This window comes from Talpa occidentalis, unplaced genomic scaffold (assembly GCF_014898055.3).
Source record: "Talpa occidentalis isolate TD23 unplaced genomic scaffold, MPIMG_talOcc4v2.1 talOcc4.4, whole genome shotgun sequence".
Classification (NCBI taxonomy): Eukaryota; Metazoa; Chordata; class Mammalia; order Eulipotyphla; family Talpidae; genus Talpa; species Talpa occidentalis.
In genome coordinates, this window is record NW_023604295.1 from 139,209,145 (window position 1) to 139,227,186 (window position 18,042).

Here is an 18,042-nt window from a genome sequence, read left to right on the forward strand (position 1 = left end):
ACCCACTAGTTAGATTTCTTTTTTTTTTAAGATTTATTAATTTATGCATACAAGAACTGGGGGACAGGCCAAAGGTGTGGGTAGTGAGAGGATTCACCAGAGACAGAGTGGGGAGCAGAACAGGTAGACTGACTGAAATATGCTGTTGAGGGGAGCAGCAGGTGAGGCAAGAGAGGTCTGCTGCACCATGTGGGTATCTCCCTGGCCAGGGATCGAACTCGTGCTGCAGTGGCTGCAGATAGCTTCATAATGCTGTGCTTCACCCTTTGTGCCACCAGAGAGGGCCCTAGATTTCTTGTTTAGGATCTGTCTCCTCACACAGGCATGCGACCTCTGTGAGGATAGGGTCTGTTCTGCTCACTGACGTAGCCAAATCTCTCGAATAGTGTCTGGCACATGGTAGGCGTTAAAGACTTGTTTGTTGAGAGGAGCCCACAACTTTCCTTTTGTGTCTGGCATAATTCAGTTCACACTCTACACACACTCATGTTCTTGTTTTTGTCTACTGGAGACAATATGGATTGCTGTTTCAGTAGAATGGCAGGAATGAAAGTCGGAACAGGGCAGTGGGAATACATGGTCAGCCAGGAAATGGAAACAAGCTTAGCATGCTTGTTAATGTAGCTTAGCTTAGAGTGAGGGAAATAGTAGACTCTTAGATGAAGATGTCAGGAAAAGAACTGGGTTTTGTTATTGTTGTTCTTGCTTTTCAGTTGCAAGGACTTGAACTAATTTATAGGTCGAAGAAAGAGAAAACTGGTAGAAAGAGGTTAAAATTGTAGAAAGGAGAATGGTGATAAATTAATACAACAGAGAAGGTCAGAGAGGTTAAAACCCAAATCCAGGTAGAAGGATTACATATATTTTAGTTTCCAGGGACGAAATCTACCTTTAGGCCTTTATCTACATTCAAATAGTCTCTATCAGTTTAGTCATTTTTTCACAGGAATCCAAAGCTACCTTTTTATTTTATGTAGCTATTTCTTAAGTTTTATAAAATTCAAGTCAGTAGGAAATAAGTTTTAGAAGAAGAAGAAACCAGTTAATGATACTTCTAGATTTCATTCTGCTTTTTGACGAATGTCTGTAAAGAAGGAATAATGAACAGAATTTTAACAAGGATGAGCTTTTTAAAGTCACTTAGGTTTTTATATGAAAATTGTTTTTTGGGGAAAAAAAGAACCCAGAATATTCTTACCCCAAATATTATTATTATTATCTCTGTTAAACTGAGAATTTAGCTTTTTAATCTATACATCTGTACATCTGCCAGCCATTCTTCTAGTGAAACACTGTTTGTCCATAATGTCCAAGGGTTTTAAAAATTAAAGACATTCTGACTTTTTGCTGTTATCCCCCTAAACACATATGCACAATTACTGGAAAAAGTATAGTTTAACATTTCAAGGTGGAACTGAACATAACATTACCCTTGAAAACACATATGCCAAATGATAATTAAGTCTGCAAGGGTGACACTGAGATTTATGCCTGACTCTGTCACACACACACACAAAAATCTTTGGTAAGGTCAGTTTCTGAATTCTTCCATGTGTTAACAAGTACTTCGATATTAATGCATATATATAAATTCATATCTTTTTAAAGCTTGATAGTGACCTGGATGGCCATCCACTCCTATGCCTATATTCCCCTTTCTGTTAGCTTTTTTATTTCAAATCCAGCAAGACTTTCAAGTTGGCTGACTTTGAAGACATCTGACACAGAATTTAGAAATAAAATTTGTAAAAAAATAAAAATGGTATATTTCTGGTTACACTATCTCTTAAAAATAAATCTTCTTTAATGACAGTTGTCATATGAAAAATGGAGCCCTAGATATATTTATATTTAAAATCTATTTGTAGTTATCTTTGACAGCATTGGCAAGTGGTATTTTTCTACAGTAATGAACAAATTATGAAATTATTTTCTGTTGTTTTCTATTTTAAGGTTTGTCAGTTAACAGATGAACAGATCCATCACCTTGTGAAAATGACACGTGATTTCAGCATTCTTTTTTACAGGGTAAGAGCAAAATTTTCCTCTACATAAAATATTAATTTGGTGCTTTTCCATTGCACCAAAAATGTTAAAGCTGTCTAGAGCCATCTAGTGGTGAGAGCATAGAGATACACTAAGGAAGGGCAGTCTGTTATGGGCGTAATCAACATCTTGAAATCATAGGTCAAAGTTCATTCCAAACTCAACTAACTATATTGAACTATCTTTATACAAAGTTGGGGAACAACTATGTTGGCATTTTACTTTGACTCCAGTTCTGCTTTTGCACCTAAAAAAATAAAATAGAGGAAGTCTACAGAAATAGACTCAATACTTTGAGGTAAATAAATTTCCTCAATCAGATTTTGCCACTTGCTCTCTGTGTGTTTTAGTTTACATACCTTGTTTAAGCTTATTTTCTTCATCTGTAAAATGGGTTGGTAACATAGCTCTCCCATTCAAAACTATTACAAGGGTGAAATAAGTACTTACTAAATTGTATATTTTGAAAGTTGTATATATATGCATCTTACCAACAAAATATCATCATATCAAACCAGTAGACATAAATATGTCTGTTATTTTCCTTCATAACCCATTTTATATATTCAAAATTTATATTTTTACTGTGATCAAAAAGGCATGTACTGTGGGATTCTTCACTAATTGGCCTGAAGTGTTAATGAACTCTTGCTTTACACGTCTGCTTGAAATATCTGTGACTGTTTTAATATTGTATATGCTCACTTATTCTTCCAGAGAAAGATAATTATAGACAACTGCCTATTTCAATATTTTGCTAAACAAATGTAAGTTAATTTGTCAGCTTGGTTGTGAGAAGTCATACTCTGGGCTTTTAAATTCACATTGCTGATCTAAACTCAATATGTTCTTTGTAAGAGCTTTAAATGTATTTGAGCAGAATAAAATGGTCACAGAGAATATCAAAACGTTTCTTGAAACAGAATTTATACCAAAGTAGAACATGCTCTCAGCTAGGATTGCATTTGAATTTTTATTTTCTTTTTTAATGACTCTATAAATTAAAAAAAAAAAAAAAAACCCTGTCCTTTCTTAGGTCAACAGAAAGGATGATCTTGTTAAACTTTTCCTCCTAGAAATAAATTTTTTTTGGTCTTGAAACTAACAGCTTCAGTGTTCTAAAAATAATCAGATTTAAAGCTAATCTAGTCTTTTTCTTATAACCACATAATTATGTTTAATTAAAAAAATCTTAAAAGCATGAAAGACATTTTAAATTATAGAACTTTTATATCCCTTTTAGATAAGAGGGTAAAGCTATGCAAAGAAGAGTTTTGAATACTAATGTTATAAAATAACGTCAATTATTTCATATAAGTTGTATTTAACCAATATTACTATTGTCAATACCTTTTTCTCAGATGAAAGAAAAGATTACGTGGACATATGTACAAACTTATGTAAATGTTTAACAAACGATTTTCAGAAATGACTTTCAGAAAGTAATTTTCAAAAATGACTTGTTAGCGACACTGTCTTGTAGATAACATTTTTATTTATTTATTATTTATTTTTTTTTTTCAGTGCCATAAAGCAGGATCGGCTATCTCTAGACACTATAAAGTTTACAAACGTCCTAATTGTGGTCAGTGTGGCTGCAAAATCACCGTGTGTCGCTTAGGGGAGAATAGCAGAATGACATATTTCTGTCCTCACTGTCAAAAAGAAAATCCTCAGCTTCTTGACATATGGTGAGATATCCAATTTATAGGATACTAGCTGCCCTTCTAGAATCCCAGGACTGACACTCTCAGCTTCCAGTGTGCAGCTGGAATTAGTGCTTTCATTCTCCATGCCTACCATCCCCAGTCCATTGAGGAGAACACGCCAAGCCATGGAAGGTTAAGTTTCATTAGCTTTACGGTCAATTTCCCTCTGCAGCCGAGCAGGATGTGTTGATGAATTGGATGTGGGATGTGTGGGTAAGAAATGTTGAGACGAACTCGTAGGTTTTAGACCCGGTCAATTGAGTGCATGTGGATGTCATTTACTGACATGAAACAAACCATTAGAGTTGCAGATTGAGGGGGAAAGAGGATCATGAATTTTATTTTCCTAGTTTCTTGTGGCTTCCATAACAGCACCACAAGCTGGATAGTGAACAGCACCACAAGCTGGATAGTGTACAGCAACTGAAATGTATTCTCTCCCGGTTCTGGATCCTGGAAGCTCCACTTCAGTGGCTTTGGTCCTAATGATGGTGTGGGCAGGGCTGCCCCCCCAACAGAGGTTCTGAGGGAGAATCCACTGTCGCCTTAGCCAGCTGGAGGCTGCCACCATAACTTCGCTTTTACTCCCATCTCTGCTCTTTCTTCCAATTACATGTCCCTTATTTGAACACTTGTGGTTGGACTAAAGAAACAGGACGATTTGCCCCTGTCTGTCGAGGTCCTTACTTAATTACATATGCAAATATCCTCTTTCTTTATAAAATAATGTTTATGAATCCTTTCCCCACCCCACCCCCAACACCTCTGGCCTGTGCCCCAGCTCTTGCATGCATAAATAAATAAATCTTAAAAAAAAATAAATAAAATAATGTTTATAGATTCCTAGTATTCTGACCTACTATCTTTGGGAGGCCAGTATTCAACCAATGAGAGACACAGTAAGTTTGAATCCTTATTATACATCAAAAGTGGAGATTAGAAATAATTACTAGTGGGTGATTTAGAAAGGAGGAGGTAAGGGAAAAAATGCCTCTGAAGTTCCCATGTAAGTGCTTGAAATTACAGATATTATTTTGGAATAGGTAATCATTTCAAAGAGTTTTTTAAAAATATATATCAAATATTCAATATCAATCATGAAAGGAATTGCTGGCATTGGCGTTGTGATTTAACCACAACCACATGACAAGTTCAACAGACCTATCGCATCTCGGACTAGGACTAGGACAGATCTTTCTAAAGCCTTTGGATAAAAAGGTCATTATAGGTAGGTGATCATGATTTATGTTTGTGACCAAAAATCTGGATTGGCTTGAATATTTGCTCACTAATTTATTAATTAGATTGGCAACATATCTAACTAGATAACACATCAAGTAACATTTGTAGCTGAAGGGAAATAATACCAAGTTATTGTCATCATTCTATCAACAAACCAACATACTGCTTAGTAGATACTATAAATTCCAGAGGCACATGACTTTTTCTAGGTACATGAAATAAATGTCAGACTTTCCTCAGTTTACTTTCAATACTCTACTTTCTGTATAACTCACTTTCCCCCCTAGTTTGGTTAAATAAACATATTTTAGCTTTGCCTTGGGAAGAGTATCACTTAATTAAAGCATTACTTGAGAAACACTTCCTAGTGGTTATGACAAATATTTTTACTTAGTTTAAAAAAGTGCAACTTTTTAATTTGAAATAAAACCACTTATTGGTTCTTTCTGCCTTTAACAGCAATCAGCAGGGCCCAAGTGAACACATTTTATTCTGGACTAGAACTGAGCAGTAATAAACATGCAACATTTGGATATTAATGGGTCTCTAATAGCTTTTAAAGGATCCAGAATATATATGAATGAGGCAATAGTAACAGCTTAATGATGAACTTTAAAACTTATTTTCTAGCAACCTGCCGGCTAGAAGCACACCACTCAGTTGGCCATCCAGTAGGGGGTATGGAATTATGGACTCTGTGGCGCGGAATTTTGAAGAGCAATGGGCTTGTATGACTTGTACATTGATAAATCAGCCTTCTTCTGAGACATGTGAGGCTTGCCTGACATCAAGGCCGACTGGTAAGATGACTTTTGATTTTGAGTTCTATTGTAAAGAAGGTTAATTACAGGAAGTGAGGTATGTATCTTGTTCCAACTTGATATTTCATAACCAAGTAAAATACTTTCTTTCTGAGAGGCTTAAAGGCATCGCCAGACTTTGCTTGTAAACCAGGCTAATATCCTGTTGAATTTTTTTTTTTAACCGGGAGGAAAAACATGCTTGCTAAAAGAGTATGTGCCTTTGTATCTCAAAAAACTGAGATGATCACATCTGTTCTCTACTGTTTCTAATGAATTATTCAATAAAGCTTTGTTTTATGCAGATTTCAGCAACTTTTGAGTTTGTTATTCAGTCCAAGTGTTTCATAAATTGAAAGGGAGGATTTCTGTAAGAATATCTTTGCAGGTGGAATAAGAAAATGCTGATTTTTTTTCCTCTTCTTTATCCTTCCTACCCCTTGTTATTAAAATCTTTACTCAGACAATTGTACTGATTTCATTGAAATCCTTCAAAATAACTCTTTAGAGCTCACAATTTCATGCGTTCAGAGAATGTAAAACCTCAGAGGAAACCTGTGATTAAGAGCTGTCTCATTGATGTGGCTTCCATTGTGTTCTCCAAGTGTTCTTTCTTTCTTCAATTAGAGAAGAGAAAGTTCATTTTTGACTTATGAACCCCCACATTGTGTTCGCCGTCATACTGTGTTTTGTTCTCTGGGCCAGGAAAACGGCGTCACCCTTGCACAGCTTTGAGGGGTAGCAGGGGACCTGGGGCTTCTGTTTTTTACCCCCCAGTCCTGCTACAGAATCCTTCAACAGAGCCAGCGGGAAACAAGCCTTAGGTTTTCACATTGATTTCAACAATCTGTGATGGTTTTACACACTTCATTAACTATTTTATACTTGTGGAAACATATTTAATAAATGTTAAGTCTTTGTAGTTCATCTTGACTTAGTCTAAATAAGCCTCTCACTTTGTCTGCTTCTGCAAGAAATATACCCGATATTCTCGATACCGGCCTGCAATTGCTCATCTAAAGCTTTGTGGGATGTCACCTCTTAATTACCACTTTTTAACACTTTCCTAATTATAGCAAAATTAATAGCTGAATAACCTTTAATTACTTAACATAAGACAAAGCAAATATAAATCTTTGTAAACACCACTGAGTCCCCTTTAAGTTGTTAGAATTTACTCTTTATATAACACTTCATTTCCTAATCAAAAGATGGTTAAGTCTGAATTACCCATGCTTACTTTGTCTTAGTTCTCTGTGTTAGTGCACTATGATAAATGAATAAATGATTTAATTGAATAAAGAGATGTTTCAAATAATCAATATAGTGTATGAATAGGAATACTGAATTATGTCTCTCTCCTTTCAGCGTCGTTACTCAACAATAAAGAAAATTTGGTTGCCGTTAACAACTTAGTGAAATACCCTTGTAATAACTTTGGAAAACCAAGTGCAGAAGTGAAAATCAACAGGAAAACTGCATTTGGTACGACAACCCTTGTGTTGACCAATTTTAGCAATACTGCCAATCCTTTGGAAAAAACAGAAAGCTTGGACCAGACAGGAGGTGGAGAATTTCCCGACTCACCTTCCACTACCATGTGTTTTAGTGATAGTCCACGCCCCTCCAAGGAGAAAACAAACAACATAACTCTGCCATCTAACAAACTAATCATATCACCTGTGGTCTGCTCTGAGTCTAAATTATTTAGCCCAGCACATAAAAAATTGAAGACAACCCATTACTCATCACCAGATCTCAAGAGTTGCAACCCTGGATTTTCTAACAGGTATGACGCTTGTAACCTTGATCTTTAAGGTGTTTGCATGAAGTATTAAGAACACAGAAAAACCATCCGTTGCTCAGGAAGTTGAATTTATTTTGGTAATGTAAATCAAAATGAAACGCTAGTATAGTAATTTGCTCCCTTTGCTCTAGCTTAATGCTGGGAAATGAATGGAAATGAAAAAAAGAAATTCCTACATCTATAAGAAGTTTTTGTTTTTGTTTACTGGTTGTACGTTTCCAAAAGAAAATATTTGGAAAATGTGGAAAATTATAATGAAAAATGTTTAATACCCCTCTTCCGTAGAATCTTACTGGTTATCAATCTGTAAACATTTTTAAAAGTATTTCCTTCCAATGAAATAGTTCTTCTAAAAGGGAAACTAGTGTTTGTGGAAGTTTCTAAGGTGTCTTCTAAAGAAAGGGAATCTCAGATATTTTAGTGAGATTTCTGCTAAGAAAAGGGGGCTGCGTCTCAAGCAGCCATGTTGCATGGTCTTTGTTTCTACCAAAAAGGGACAAGGTACTCACATGCAATTTTTATGTCTGAAATGAAAACACTGTGATTCCAGTTAATCAGTATGACCAGGCCAGTATGGTTTCCTTTTTTTTTTTTTTTAAGATTTATTTATTTATGCATACAGGAAACTGGGGTGCAAGCCAGAGGTGTGGGGGGTGAGAGGATTTGCCAGAGACAGAGTGGGGAACAGAACAGGTAGACTGATGAAATACACTTCTGAGGGGAGCAGCAGGCAAGACAGGAGAGGTCTGCTGCACCATGTGGGTAGCTCCTTGGCCAGGGATCGAACTCATGCTGCAGTGGCTACAGATAGCTTCACAGTGCTGCATCTTAATCCCTTGCGCCACCAGGGAGGCCCCAGGTCAGTATGGTTTCTGAGAATACACATCCTAGCAGACCCCAGTTGCTGCCACTCAGGATACAGAAATTTTAATAAACCAGCTCATCCTTGCAGTTCATGAATGGTCAGCAACTCCTCCACGTGGATTTGTCCTTGTACCTGCACTTCCTAACTATCTCCATCACAGAGACATCTCTCCACAATTTTGTTCTCCAAGCTGTCTTGTTTGCTTTAGAAAACCTGTATAGCTAGTGTTTTTAACTAAAATGAAGGGGAAGGGTCTTCTTCCTTCCAAGTATATCGTTTTTTGGTAGCATCTAAAGTATCTCAAGAGGACTGGTGGCCAGCTTTCCCTGTTCAGCGATGTCGCTGCTGATGGAAAGATTCTTCCTCTTGGCAGTGAGATGTGGAAACATAGGGTGGACACTTCTCCTAGATCAAACTGAGAATTCTTTTTTTTTTTTTAAGATTTATCTTTATTTATGCATACAAGAACTAGGGTGCAGGCCAGAGGTGCTGGAGGTGAGAGGATTCACCAGAGACAGAGCGGGAAACAGAACAGGCAGACTGACTGAAATACACTGCTGAGGGAAGCAGCGGGCGAGACAGGAGAGGTCTGCTGCGCCTTGTGGTCAGCTCCCTGGTCCGGGATGGAACTCATGCTGCAGTGGCTGCTGATAGCTTGAGAGCACTGACACTTTAACCCCTGCACCACCAGGGAGGTCCAAGCAGAGAATTCTTAAAGTCTCTTTCATAACAGAATTCCAAGAGAGTTTTTGATTAGTAGACGCTTTTATCTCAATTTTCTATCCAGACTCTAAATTTACTATAGTTAATCTGGATGGGTTATCCTTGACTGATTTTTCTTTTATTTGCACTCATTTATAATAACAAGTTCAACTTTGGTTCGTATCCCCACAGATGATCAACATTTGAATTAAGCTGTGGGACCCTTTTTAACTGTTTCGATTAGCACACCCCCTTTTCACTTTAACCCTAATTAAGATCTCATGATGAGAGTACATGAAAGAGCTAGTTAGGGGTGTCTGAGGGAGGAGGCTAGCTTGTAGAGAAAATCACTTCTGAACAGCCTTTTCTGTTCTGTAGCTGAAGAGGAGAGGAGATGCAATCATTTAAAAAATATTGTGACATTCGTTGTACCCAGATGAAATAGCTTGACGTATTTTTATTTCCTTAGTGCTTGATAGAAAATCTCAGACAATTTAACTAATGAATTAGGGATTTAAGAAAACATTAATGTAACCTTAAATTTAAATGATTTCTTTATAAGCCATTAGTAATAGGGTCAGATGATTAATCACAGCTCACAGCATTACTTAGAAATGCTGCAGTATGTGTATGTGTGGAATACAAGAACTCCAGGACTAAGTCTCCACAATCAATCAAGATCAACTAGCAGAATAAATGTCAAGTGATGAAATAAATTCACCCAGCAGCCTTTCTGCACCCAGCTACTTTACAAGGAATAAATTGCAAATTACTGTCATTTATTTCATTTTTTTCCTTGTCTGGAAGCAATAGTGTTCATCTTGTGGACAAGATGCCAGGAAGAAGCTCACAACATAATATGATTAAAGCAGGTGGTCCACTCAGAGAATTCATAGCCCATTTATTTTTTTCATTAATAATTATGTGGTAATTAATTTGCCTTTTGTTCTCTTAATGACTGATCTCATCACCACATATACATGCTAGGGTGAGGAGGCATGTTTTCAGATCGGTCTTTCGATATATATACTTGAATTTTATTCAGCTACTGGATTATAAATTAGATGGCTGAACCAATTTTTAAGCACTTAAGAGTCACTGCAAGAAACAGTTTTAAGGCTTTGATGCAATCATTGTAAACACAGAGCAAAACAGTGGTTTATTTTCTAATACATGTGTTTTAGATTGAAATCATCCCTGAGCTGAGGAGGGAAATGAAACTAAGAAAGTCACATTTTCTCATGCTGGGTGCCAAAGATCTACCCCTGGCCATCAGCACCAGTACCAACACCTTACACAAACTTCTAGAGTTTTCAGTCCCCAAGGATTTCAGAACTACCTGGCATCCTCCACAATGTGTCATTTAACCTCTGCTTGTTTGAATCCTTGAAATACTGCTGAACTGCAAAATCTATATTTATGAGACTAATTAGTTTCAAAACTTTAGACAATGTTTTTATAATAATGAATCATCCTATCTGTAAAATAATTTCAACCATGATAAAACAGTCATAGGAAAACCAATATCCATTTTAAAATGACAAGCCCATACTTGGTAACATCCTCCTTGACACTAGTTTTTATGATCTCTGTTCAATGTTATTTATTTACTAGTATTTATCGTGAACCTGTTAGGTATCCAACATTGTTCTCGGAGCTAATAACCTCTTCCTCAGCAACTGAGGCCAACAGGACCAAATCCTGCCTGCCACCTGTTGATGTATGTAAAGTTGGATCGAACATGTCCATTGCCACTGGTTTACCTATTTTCTATGACTGCTTTTCATGCTGTAACAGCACAGGGGAGTAGCCTGTACAGAAACTGAAAGACTGTGGTATCACAGAGACCACAAATCTAAATTATGAGCTACCTGAAGAGATTTGCCAGCCCTTAACCTGTTATATTAGTAGACAATTCATGATTCAGTATTCATAGTCAAATAATGGTCCTAATTATCAAATTTAGTTAAACTATTCTGTATGCTAAATTTACCAAAGAAAATGCCCTGCAACATTTTAGGAAGTTTTCCAATGATTAAAACAAATAGGAACCAAGATGTCCTCAATTAATCAGGACAATTAATTATTCTAGATAATGTTTCCTAGCATAAAATTAAGATTAGCTGTTCATATTTAGAGCTAATATGGTCACAGGTGGCATCAGTATCTTGGTTACATTAATTGGGAGCTTTGCAACACAGTGTGCATGTGAAACATCTGGAATCTTGTTAACAAGTGGATTCTAATTCTGCCAAGGATTCGTAGTGGGGCTAGATAATCCCTGCATTTCTAAGGCGCCCCCAGGGGATGGTCAGGCTTCCAGACAACTGACCGTATATGAGAGCATAGGGCTATTTTTTCTTTTTAACTTTATACCAGGAAGAAATGGTTTCGAACAGAGAGAAAAAGGGACTGGTTGGGAGATCCTGTGGCCTTTTCTTTGCATCTTGATCTTACCTTCCACCTCGCCTCTTCCCCAGAAAAACTTTACCAATACGAGAATGGAAACCTCTCCCTGGCTCTGTGGAACCCTGGAGATTTCTAGGTTGAAACAAGTAGATTAGAAAATATTAACGAGGGCCTCCCTGGTGGTGCAGGAGATTGAGCACAGCACTGTGAAGCTGTCTACAGCCTCTTGCAGCACCGGTTCAATCCCTGCCTGCCTCAGAGCAACCCACATGGCAAGCAGACCTCTCCTGTCTCGCACGCTGCTCCTTTCAGCAGTGTATTTCGTCAGTCTGCCTGTTCTGTTCCCCACTCTGTCTCTGGTGAGTCCTCTCACCCTCCCACGCATTTGGTCTGTACCCCGCTCTTGTGTAAATAAAAAATAAATCTTTAAAAAAAAATGTTAGCGGATTGTTAGCTAAGCTGTTACTATTCGTAACTTGTTTTCTTTTCTCGTTTAACTTTTTTTTTTTTTTTTAAAGACACTCTTTGTGACCCAGTTGCATACATTTTGGTCCCTTATCTTCTCTATAACCATCTAGATATTTAGCTTTCCTTAACCTCTGAGTTTATAATATTGCCTCTTGGGGTGGGGAGGGCATGAAATGGAGGGAGATTTATAGAAAAGAAAAGCCTGATATTCTTCTCCTCCCTCTTTCTGTTTTGATACTACCCATCATTTAAAAATATAATTACTGTCCTCCACCTTCAAAAAGAGACCAGTAAAGTAGTTGCAGGCAAAATATTTAATTGTGCTGATTTCCTTCACAATAACAACTGTCACTTTGATTTTACAAGCACTTTGCTCTTTGAACAGCTTCAGAAAGGACCCTGAAAGTATTTGCATTTATCCCAAACATAAAGATGTTTGAGTCCATTTAAAAAAATATATTTAAGCATCTGTTTTACGAATGAGCTTTAACCAACTTCATCACAAATAAAAGATCAAATTTCTCTGTCAATTATATCTCAGTAGAACTGGGGAAGAAAGATCTCTAAACATTTCAATTAGATAGGATGCCTTGAGGGTATCATTGTGGCAATAAATATGTGAAGAATGTAGTTTAGGAAGCAAGGGAAAGAGAAACTACCCTGATTTTTAAGAAATTACTGAAGAATGATATTTTGTTCTTTAGAAATTAATGAAAAAATGAAAAAGGATGAACTTTTGTACCATTAAAAAGTTAAAAATAGGGAAGTTAAGGGGGAGGACTTCTGGTTTAATTAATGTGAGCACTTTTTCTCTTCATCTGGTTTATTAAAGAGAATAACTCATATAAAGGCATTATTAAAATATGCAAAATATAAAAAATTAAAAATAATAATGAAGCTTCTTTTCAAAGAGAAAATCCCACTGATACAGCTACAGTGGAAGCCCAGCCTTTGACCTTTGTTCACAGGATTTGCTTGATCTTAATCGTAGGAGAAAATCAAGCTTCCCTTCATTCCTCGTGGGAGGAATCAAGCTCCCTATTAGCTTTACAAAATACACATTTCTGCACTGCAGACAGCCTGTTCCTGGCTGAAATGTGATTGCAACTATTATAGTGGCCTTGATCAAAGAAAAGCATAGAAAATTGCCTTTGAAGTGGACTGTAGAAGGAGTGATCTCTTCGGCCTTGTCAGACCCATTGATGAGAGTTTGCTACTGATGAGAAAATAATTAGAGATGATTGTGACTCGTTACTTTGAGGGGTGGAGGACAATTGGACTGGGGAATATTTTAGAGGAAATAAAAGGGGTCACGTGGAACATTGGATAAGAGACAGATATCACAAATGAAAACAAAGATGTGGGATGTATTAGATGCATAATTTAGCTGTGTTTTTATTTTGCAGACATTTCAATGATATACTTTAGGTATGTAGGTAAGTTTGGAAGTAAATTCGAATTACCTGGGAAAACCAGGAGTGTGCAAGACTGAACAGTTTGCATAATCACCTGATGTCCACAGACATTCTGTAGTACAATTTCTTTGGACAAGGGGAATTTTAACTTGAGGGTGAGGTGGTGTGGGTGATCCCTTTAGCACTATTGTGCTGTAGCTATTTTGTAACCTGTCATTACAGTATACTTCAAATTAATACGACAGATGGTACTTGTACATTAAATGCTGGCAGTCCTCGCTGCAGTAAACACGGCCGCCTCTGCATTCTCCGAGTTGTGAGGAAGGATGGTGAAAACAAGGGCAGGCAGTTTTATGCGTGTTCTCTACCCAGAGAAGCACAATGTGGATTTTTTCAGGTACGTGTGAGATTGATCAAGCTTACTGGAGTGTCATTGAGTACTTGGGTTACTATACTGCAATAAATAGCAATCCTTTTCTGATTTTACCTTTACATTTTAAGTAGCCATATTGATATTCACTCTAAAGACTGAAAGTTGAATAACTTCAAGTTCAAAAAGGTTCATGAAAAAATTGGAAAAAAAATCACTATTAAATTATTAGCATATATGATATTTGTAACCCCGAGGGAAGAAGTGTTGCCTATAGTTAAAAAAGAAAGTGACTTACTCACGTGGCTAATAAGATGAGAATTTGCTCTTCCAAACTTGAATGCTCTATCAGAATCTTTGGTGTCTGCATTGCCTAGAGGTATATGAGAGAATCGTGTGTATGCCTCAGACATAGTAGATTTAGCACATCCTACTAGCTATGCTGATGAAGAGAACAGCTGATGGTACAATAACAATTTAGATAAAAATGATTCCCTACATCTTTCTAATCTATGAGTCTACCTCGGAAAGAGCATGTGAGTTAGGAAATGAGAATCTTGGGTCCCCTTAATCATCTCACCTTCCACATTCCTCAGAGCTTAAGTATCTCACTACACTGAATGTGATTTCAGTGTTTACAGGTGCATATTTTTCCAACTGCTTCATCTGGTACATAGTTGAAGAAAGGAAATAATTGGTCTGCTTCAGTGCTGGAACGAAACGTTACTGGTTGGGTTTATTGAGAGAGACACTATCTGTCTTCTTTGTAGTGGTTTCCTAAGGAATTCCCCAGGGGAAAATGGATAATGATTTTAGATCTTTACCCCTGTACAAGATGTGACTCCATCCTATTAAACTTACAGATTTCTTCTTCGAGAAGCATTTATAGATGTAATGGAGAAAAATATTAAAATTAATAATATCAGTCTATTTTATGCTTCTCTTAAGGGCAAAATTAATAAAAACTAATACAATGAAATCTGCCTAAATTATTCTAGGAATTTCTGTATGGGATTTTTTCTTTTTCTAAGAGAATAAGGATGTTAAGTCATAAAATCCTAACAAATCTTTGATCTGAAGTTTTACCCAAACCACACCTGTAGCTAGAATATTGGTCATTACTTCATAACAAGATTATGGTAGTTTTTGTTTATTCTCAATAAGGTAAAGAACTTTATAAATATGCCCTTAGACAAAGAAATTCAGAATTCTGGCAATTTTCTGTGTGATACAATCAAATATGTTGGCGATGCTTTTTTCAGGATAGAGTTTTTCTTAAGGACAACTACTGAAAAAGTGTCTGTTTTACAATATCAAGTAATAATCACAACAGTGATGACAATATGACACTAATCAGTGAGCCCTGGCTCAGCCTCAACATCTCTCTAATGTCCATATTAACTCTTCGGCCTTTTTTTTTTACCCCACAGTGGGCAGATTTGTCCTTTCCTCTCTGCCACCATGGCAAACGCTCCATCATGAGGACAGTGTTGAAGATTGGACCTAATAATGGAAAGAATTTTTTTACATGTCCTCTTGGGAAGGAAAAGCAGTGTAATTTTTTTCAGTGGGCAGAAAATGGGCCAGGAATGAAAATTATTCCAGGATGCTAATATTTTCTCCTGTACAATAGCTGATGTTTGATCTCTTCAAACTGGGTATAATGTTTAGTTCCATTTTGTATTGCAAAGATTACTTATGATACATTGAAAATTTACTGCAGTATTTAAGAATTGTTCATTTTTAAATGTGAGCTTTCCATTCTTTATGTATTTTTTTTTTTTTTTTGGGCCTGGATGAATGCTGTTTGTATTTCATAAAATGTAAAGTATATACCACTTTGAATGTATATTTAGTGCATTTAGTAATGACAATAAAGTATTTTTAATATGTTGTTGCCTGTCTCTAACTTCAGGGAAGCACTGTTTTCTTTTCGTTGTTTGTTTTGCTTTGTTTTTTGGCTTTTTTTACTTAGGAGAGAATTATGCGGTACAATGAAATAAGTTATTCTGTCTCTAAAGAATAATCTTCTAAGGTATTGCCACTACTCATTATATATGATTAAAGGTACTTCTTGTTTTCCTAATTGAAATGTAAGAAATGAGATCTCCTTTATGTAAAAGAATATTTTCTTTTCTTTGTTCTATTCAGCAAACATCAAGTTCCACTAGATACTAGAGATATGCCAAGTAGTTGTAGAACTTCAAGTGTATTTTCATGAAAAACTCTGGGGATTCAGAATATAAAAGTAACAGTTAAGAATAGAAGTTGTCTGAATATGTCTACACAAAGAGAAATCAGAGAAACTGAATTAAATTTTTCTAGTCATGAATTTAATATCTTAAATTTTGAATAGACTATTTCAAAAGATTAGTAACATGCTTTTTTTTATTTATAGTTTCATTTTAATTTCCCTTTTTTTAATGGAAGTAACTATATTTTACCCCCAAAGAAAGGAAAAACAACAATCTGAAGGTATCCTTATATGTTTGTGGAAAATTCCATTCAGAGCTGGTTCAATTTTTTTTTTTTAAAGGAAATCATGGTAGATGACTTGAACTCCTTTCTCATTGCATTATTAGATTCCAATACAAAGCTAGAGAGGTTGGAATCAGTAAACAAGGATTTTAAAGTAACTGCTAAAGGAAAATTATGTCAAATAGAAATTCAAGTCTTCAAGAATACAGAAAAATGGAAATTGAAAATGTCTAAATAAATATCAAATATTACTTTTGCCTCTTAGTTTCTATAAAATACTTGGGACTGTTCAAAGCAAAGAAAAATTACGTGGTAGTGTGAGACTTACAATGTTTATAACATATGTGACAACTATAGATAGCACAAGGACAGAGAAGGTGAAGAAACTTTAGGATTGTAAGGTTTTACATTTTATCTGAAGTGGTACCATATTACCTCTAGTTATAAAAAGTGAAGTATGTATATCTAATATCTATTACCAGATTTGGAAAATTTTTAATCCTGTATTTTTAGTTCCTCTTAAATGCCTTTTATTTTTGTTTAGTTTTTATTGAAGTAATATTGTTTTACAATATTGCATATGATTTAGAGGTTTAGGATTGCCCCCTCCAAGTATTGTTACCACACCACAAGCATTACTGAAATTCACATGGAACCACAAAAGACCCTGAATAGTCAAAGCTATCCTGACCCTCAAAAAAATAAATAAATAAAAGAGAGAGAAACAATAGTGTTATCATGTTCCTGGGCTCCAAACTATACTACAAAGCTATAAAAATCAAATTAGTATGGTGTAAGAACAAAGCAGACACCCAGACAAATGGAATAGAATTGAGTGTGCAGAAATAAATCCACACCTGCATGGACAGTTAATCTTTGACAAAGAAGCCAAGCATATACATTGGAGACAGGAAACCTCTTCAATAAGTAATGTTGCAAAAACCGGACAGTCACTTGTGAAAGAATGATACTCAGACCACTATCTCTCGCAGGTCATGAAAATTAACTCAAATTGGATAAAAGATTTGGATGTAAGACCTGAAACCATAAAATAGAAGAAAACATAGACAAAACACTCCACAACAGTCATCAGGGATGTCTATGTGGATTCATCACCAATAATAAGAAAAGCAAAAGAGAATATAAATTATTGGGACTATATAAATTACTCTTCAAATACCTTTTCAGTTCCAAATCTTCCTCCTCTTCTTCTGTGATTCCAATGATATATTAGATCACTAGATTGTTATAGTTCTACAGATCTCTGGATTCTATTTATTTTTCCCAGTCTAACTTTTTTCTCTATCTTGTTCAAATTGAGTAAATTTTATTGATGTCTTCAAATTCACTGACAATTCACTAACATCTCCGCTCTATTACTAAGACTATCCAGCAAGTTTTATAATTTCATTCAATGTATTTTTCAGTCCTATAAATTTCACCTGGTTCTTTTGTACAACTTCTATTTCTTGCCAAGATTCCCCATTGTTTTCACTCATTCAAAAGAATTGATTTATTCTGGAAGTATTTTTATAATAACTGCTTTAAAATCCTTGTTAGATAATTCTAAGATGTGATTTATCTCAGTATTGTCAATTGAATGTCTTTTCTCCTTCAAACTATGGTTTTCTTTTCTCATATCTTGGACATCTGTTATTATGATGAGAGACATAGATACTTTTTAAATCTTCTATATTAGCATGTAGGTATTCAATGTAGGTTGAGTGTGTC

General features: G+C 35.8%; 1 protein-coding gene across 1 annotated transcript in view; it reads left to right on the forward strand.

Annotated features, from left to right (window-relative positions):
- The window catches only part of NEIL3 (nei like DNA glycosylase 3), a 36,127-nt gene extending 20,233 nt beyond the window's left edge, over positions 1–15,894 (forward strand). The window contains exons 5-10 of the mRNA XM_037526471.2: positions 1,954–2,028; positions 3,571–3,737; positions 5,628–5,797; positions 7,166–7,586; positions 13,686–13,860; positions 15,264–15,894. Of these exons, the coding sequence (XP_037382368.1) occupies positions 1,954–2,028; positions 3,571–3,737; positions 5,628–5,797; positions 7,166–7,586; positions 13,686–13,860; positions 15,264–15,446 (1,191 nt within the window). The 3' untranslated portion in view covers positions 15,447–15,894. The remainder of the gene's footprint in view (positions 1–1,953; positions 2,029–3,570; positions 3,738–5,627; positions 5,798–7,165; positions 7,587–13,685; positions 13,861–15,263) is intronic.
- The last annotated feature ends 2,148 nt before the right edge of the window (positions 15,895–18,042 follow it).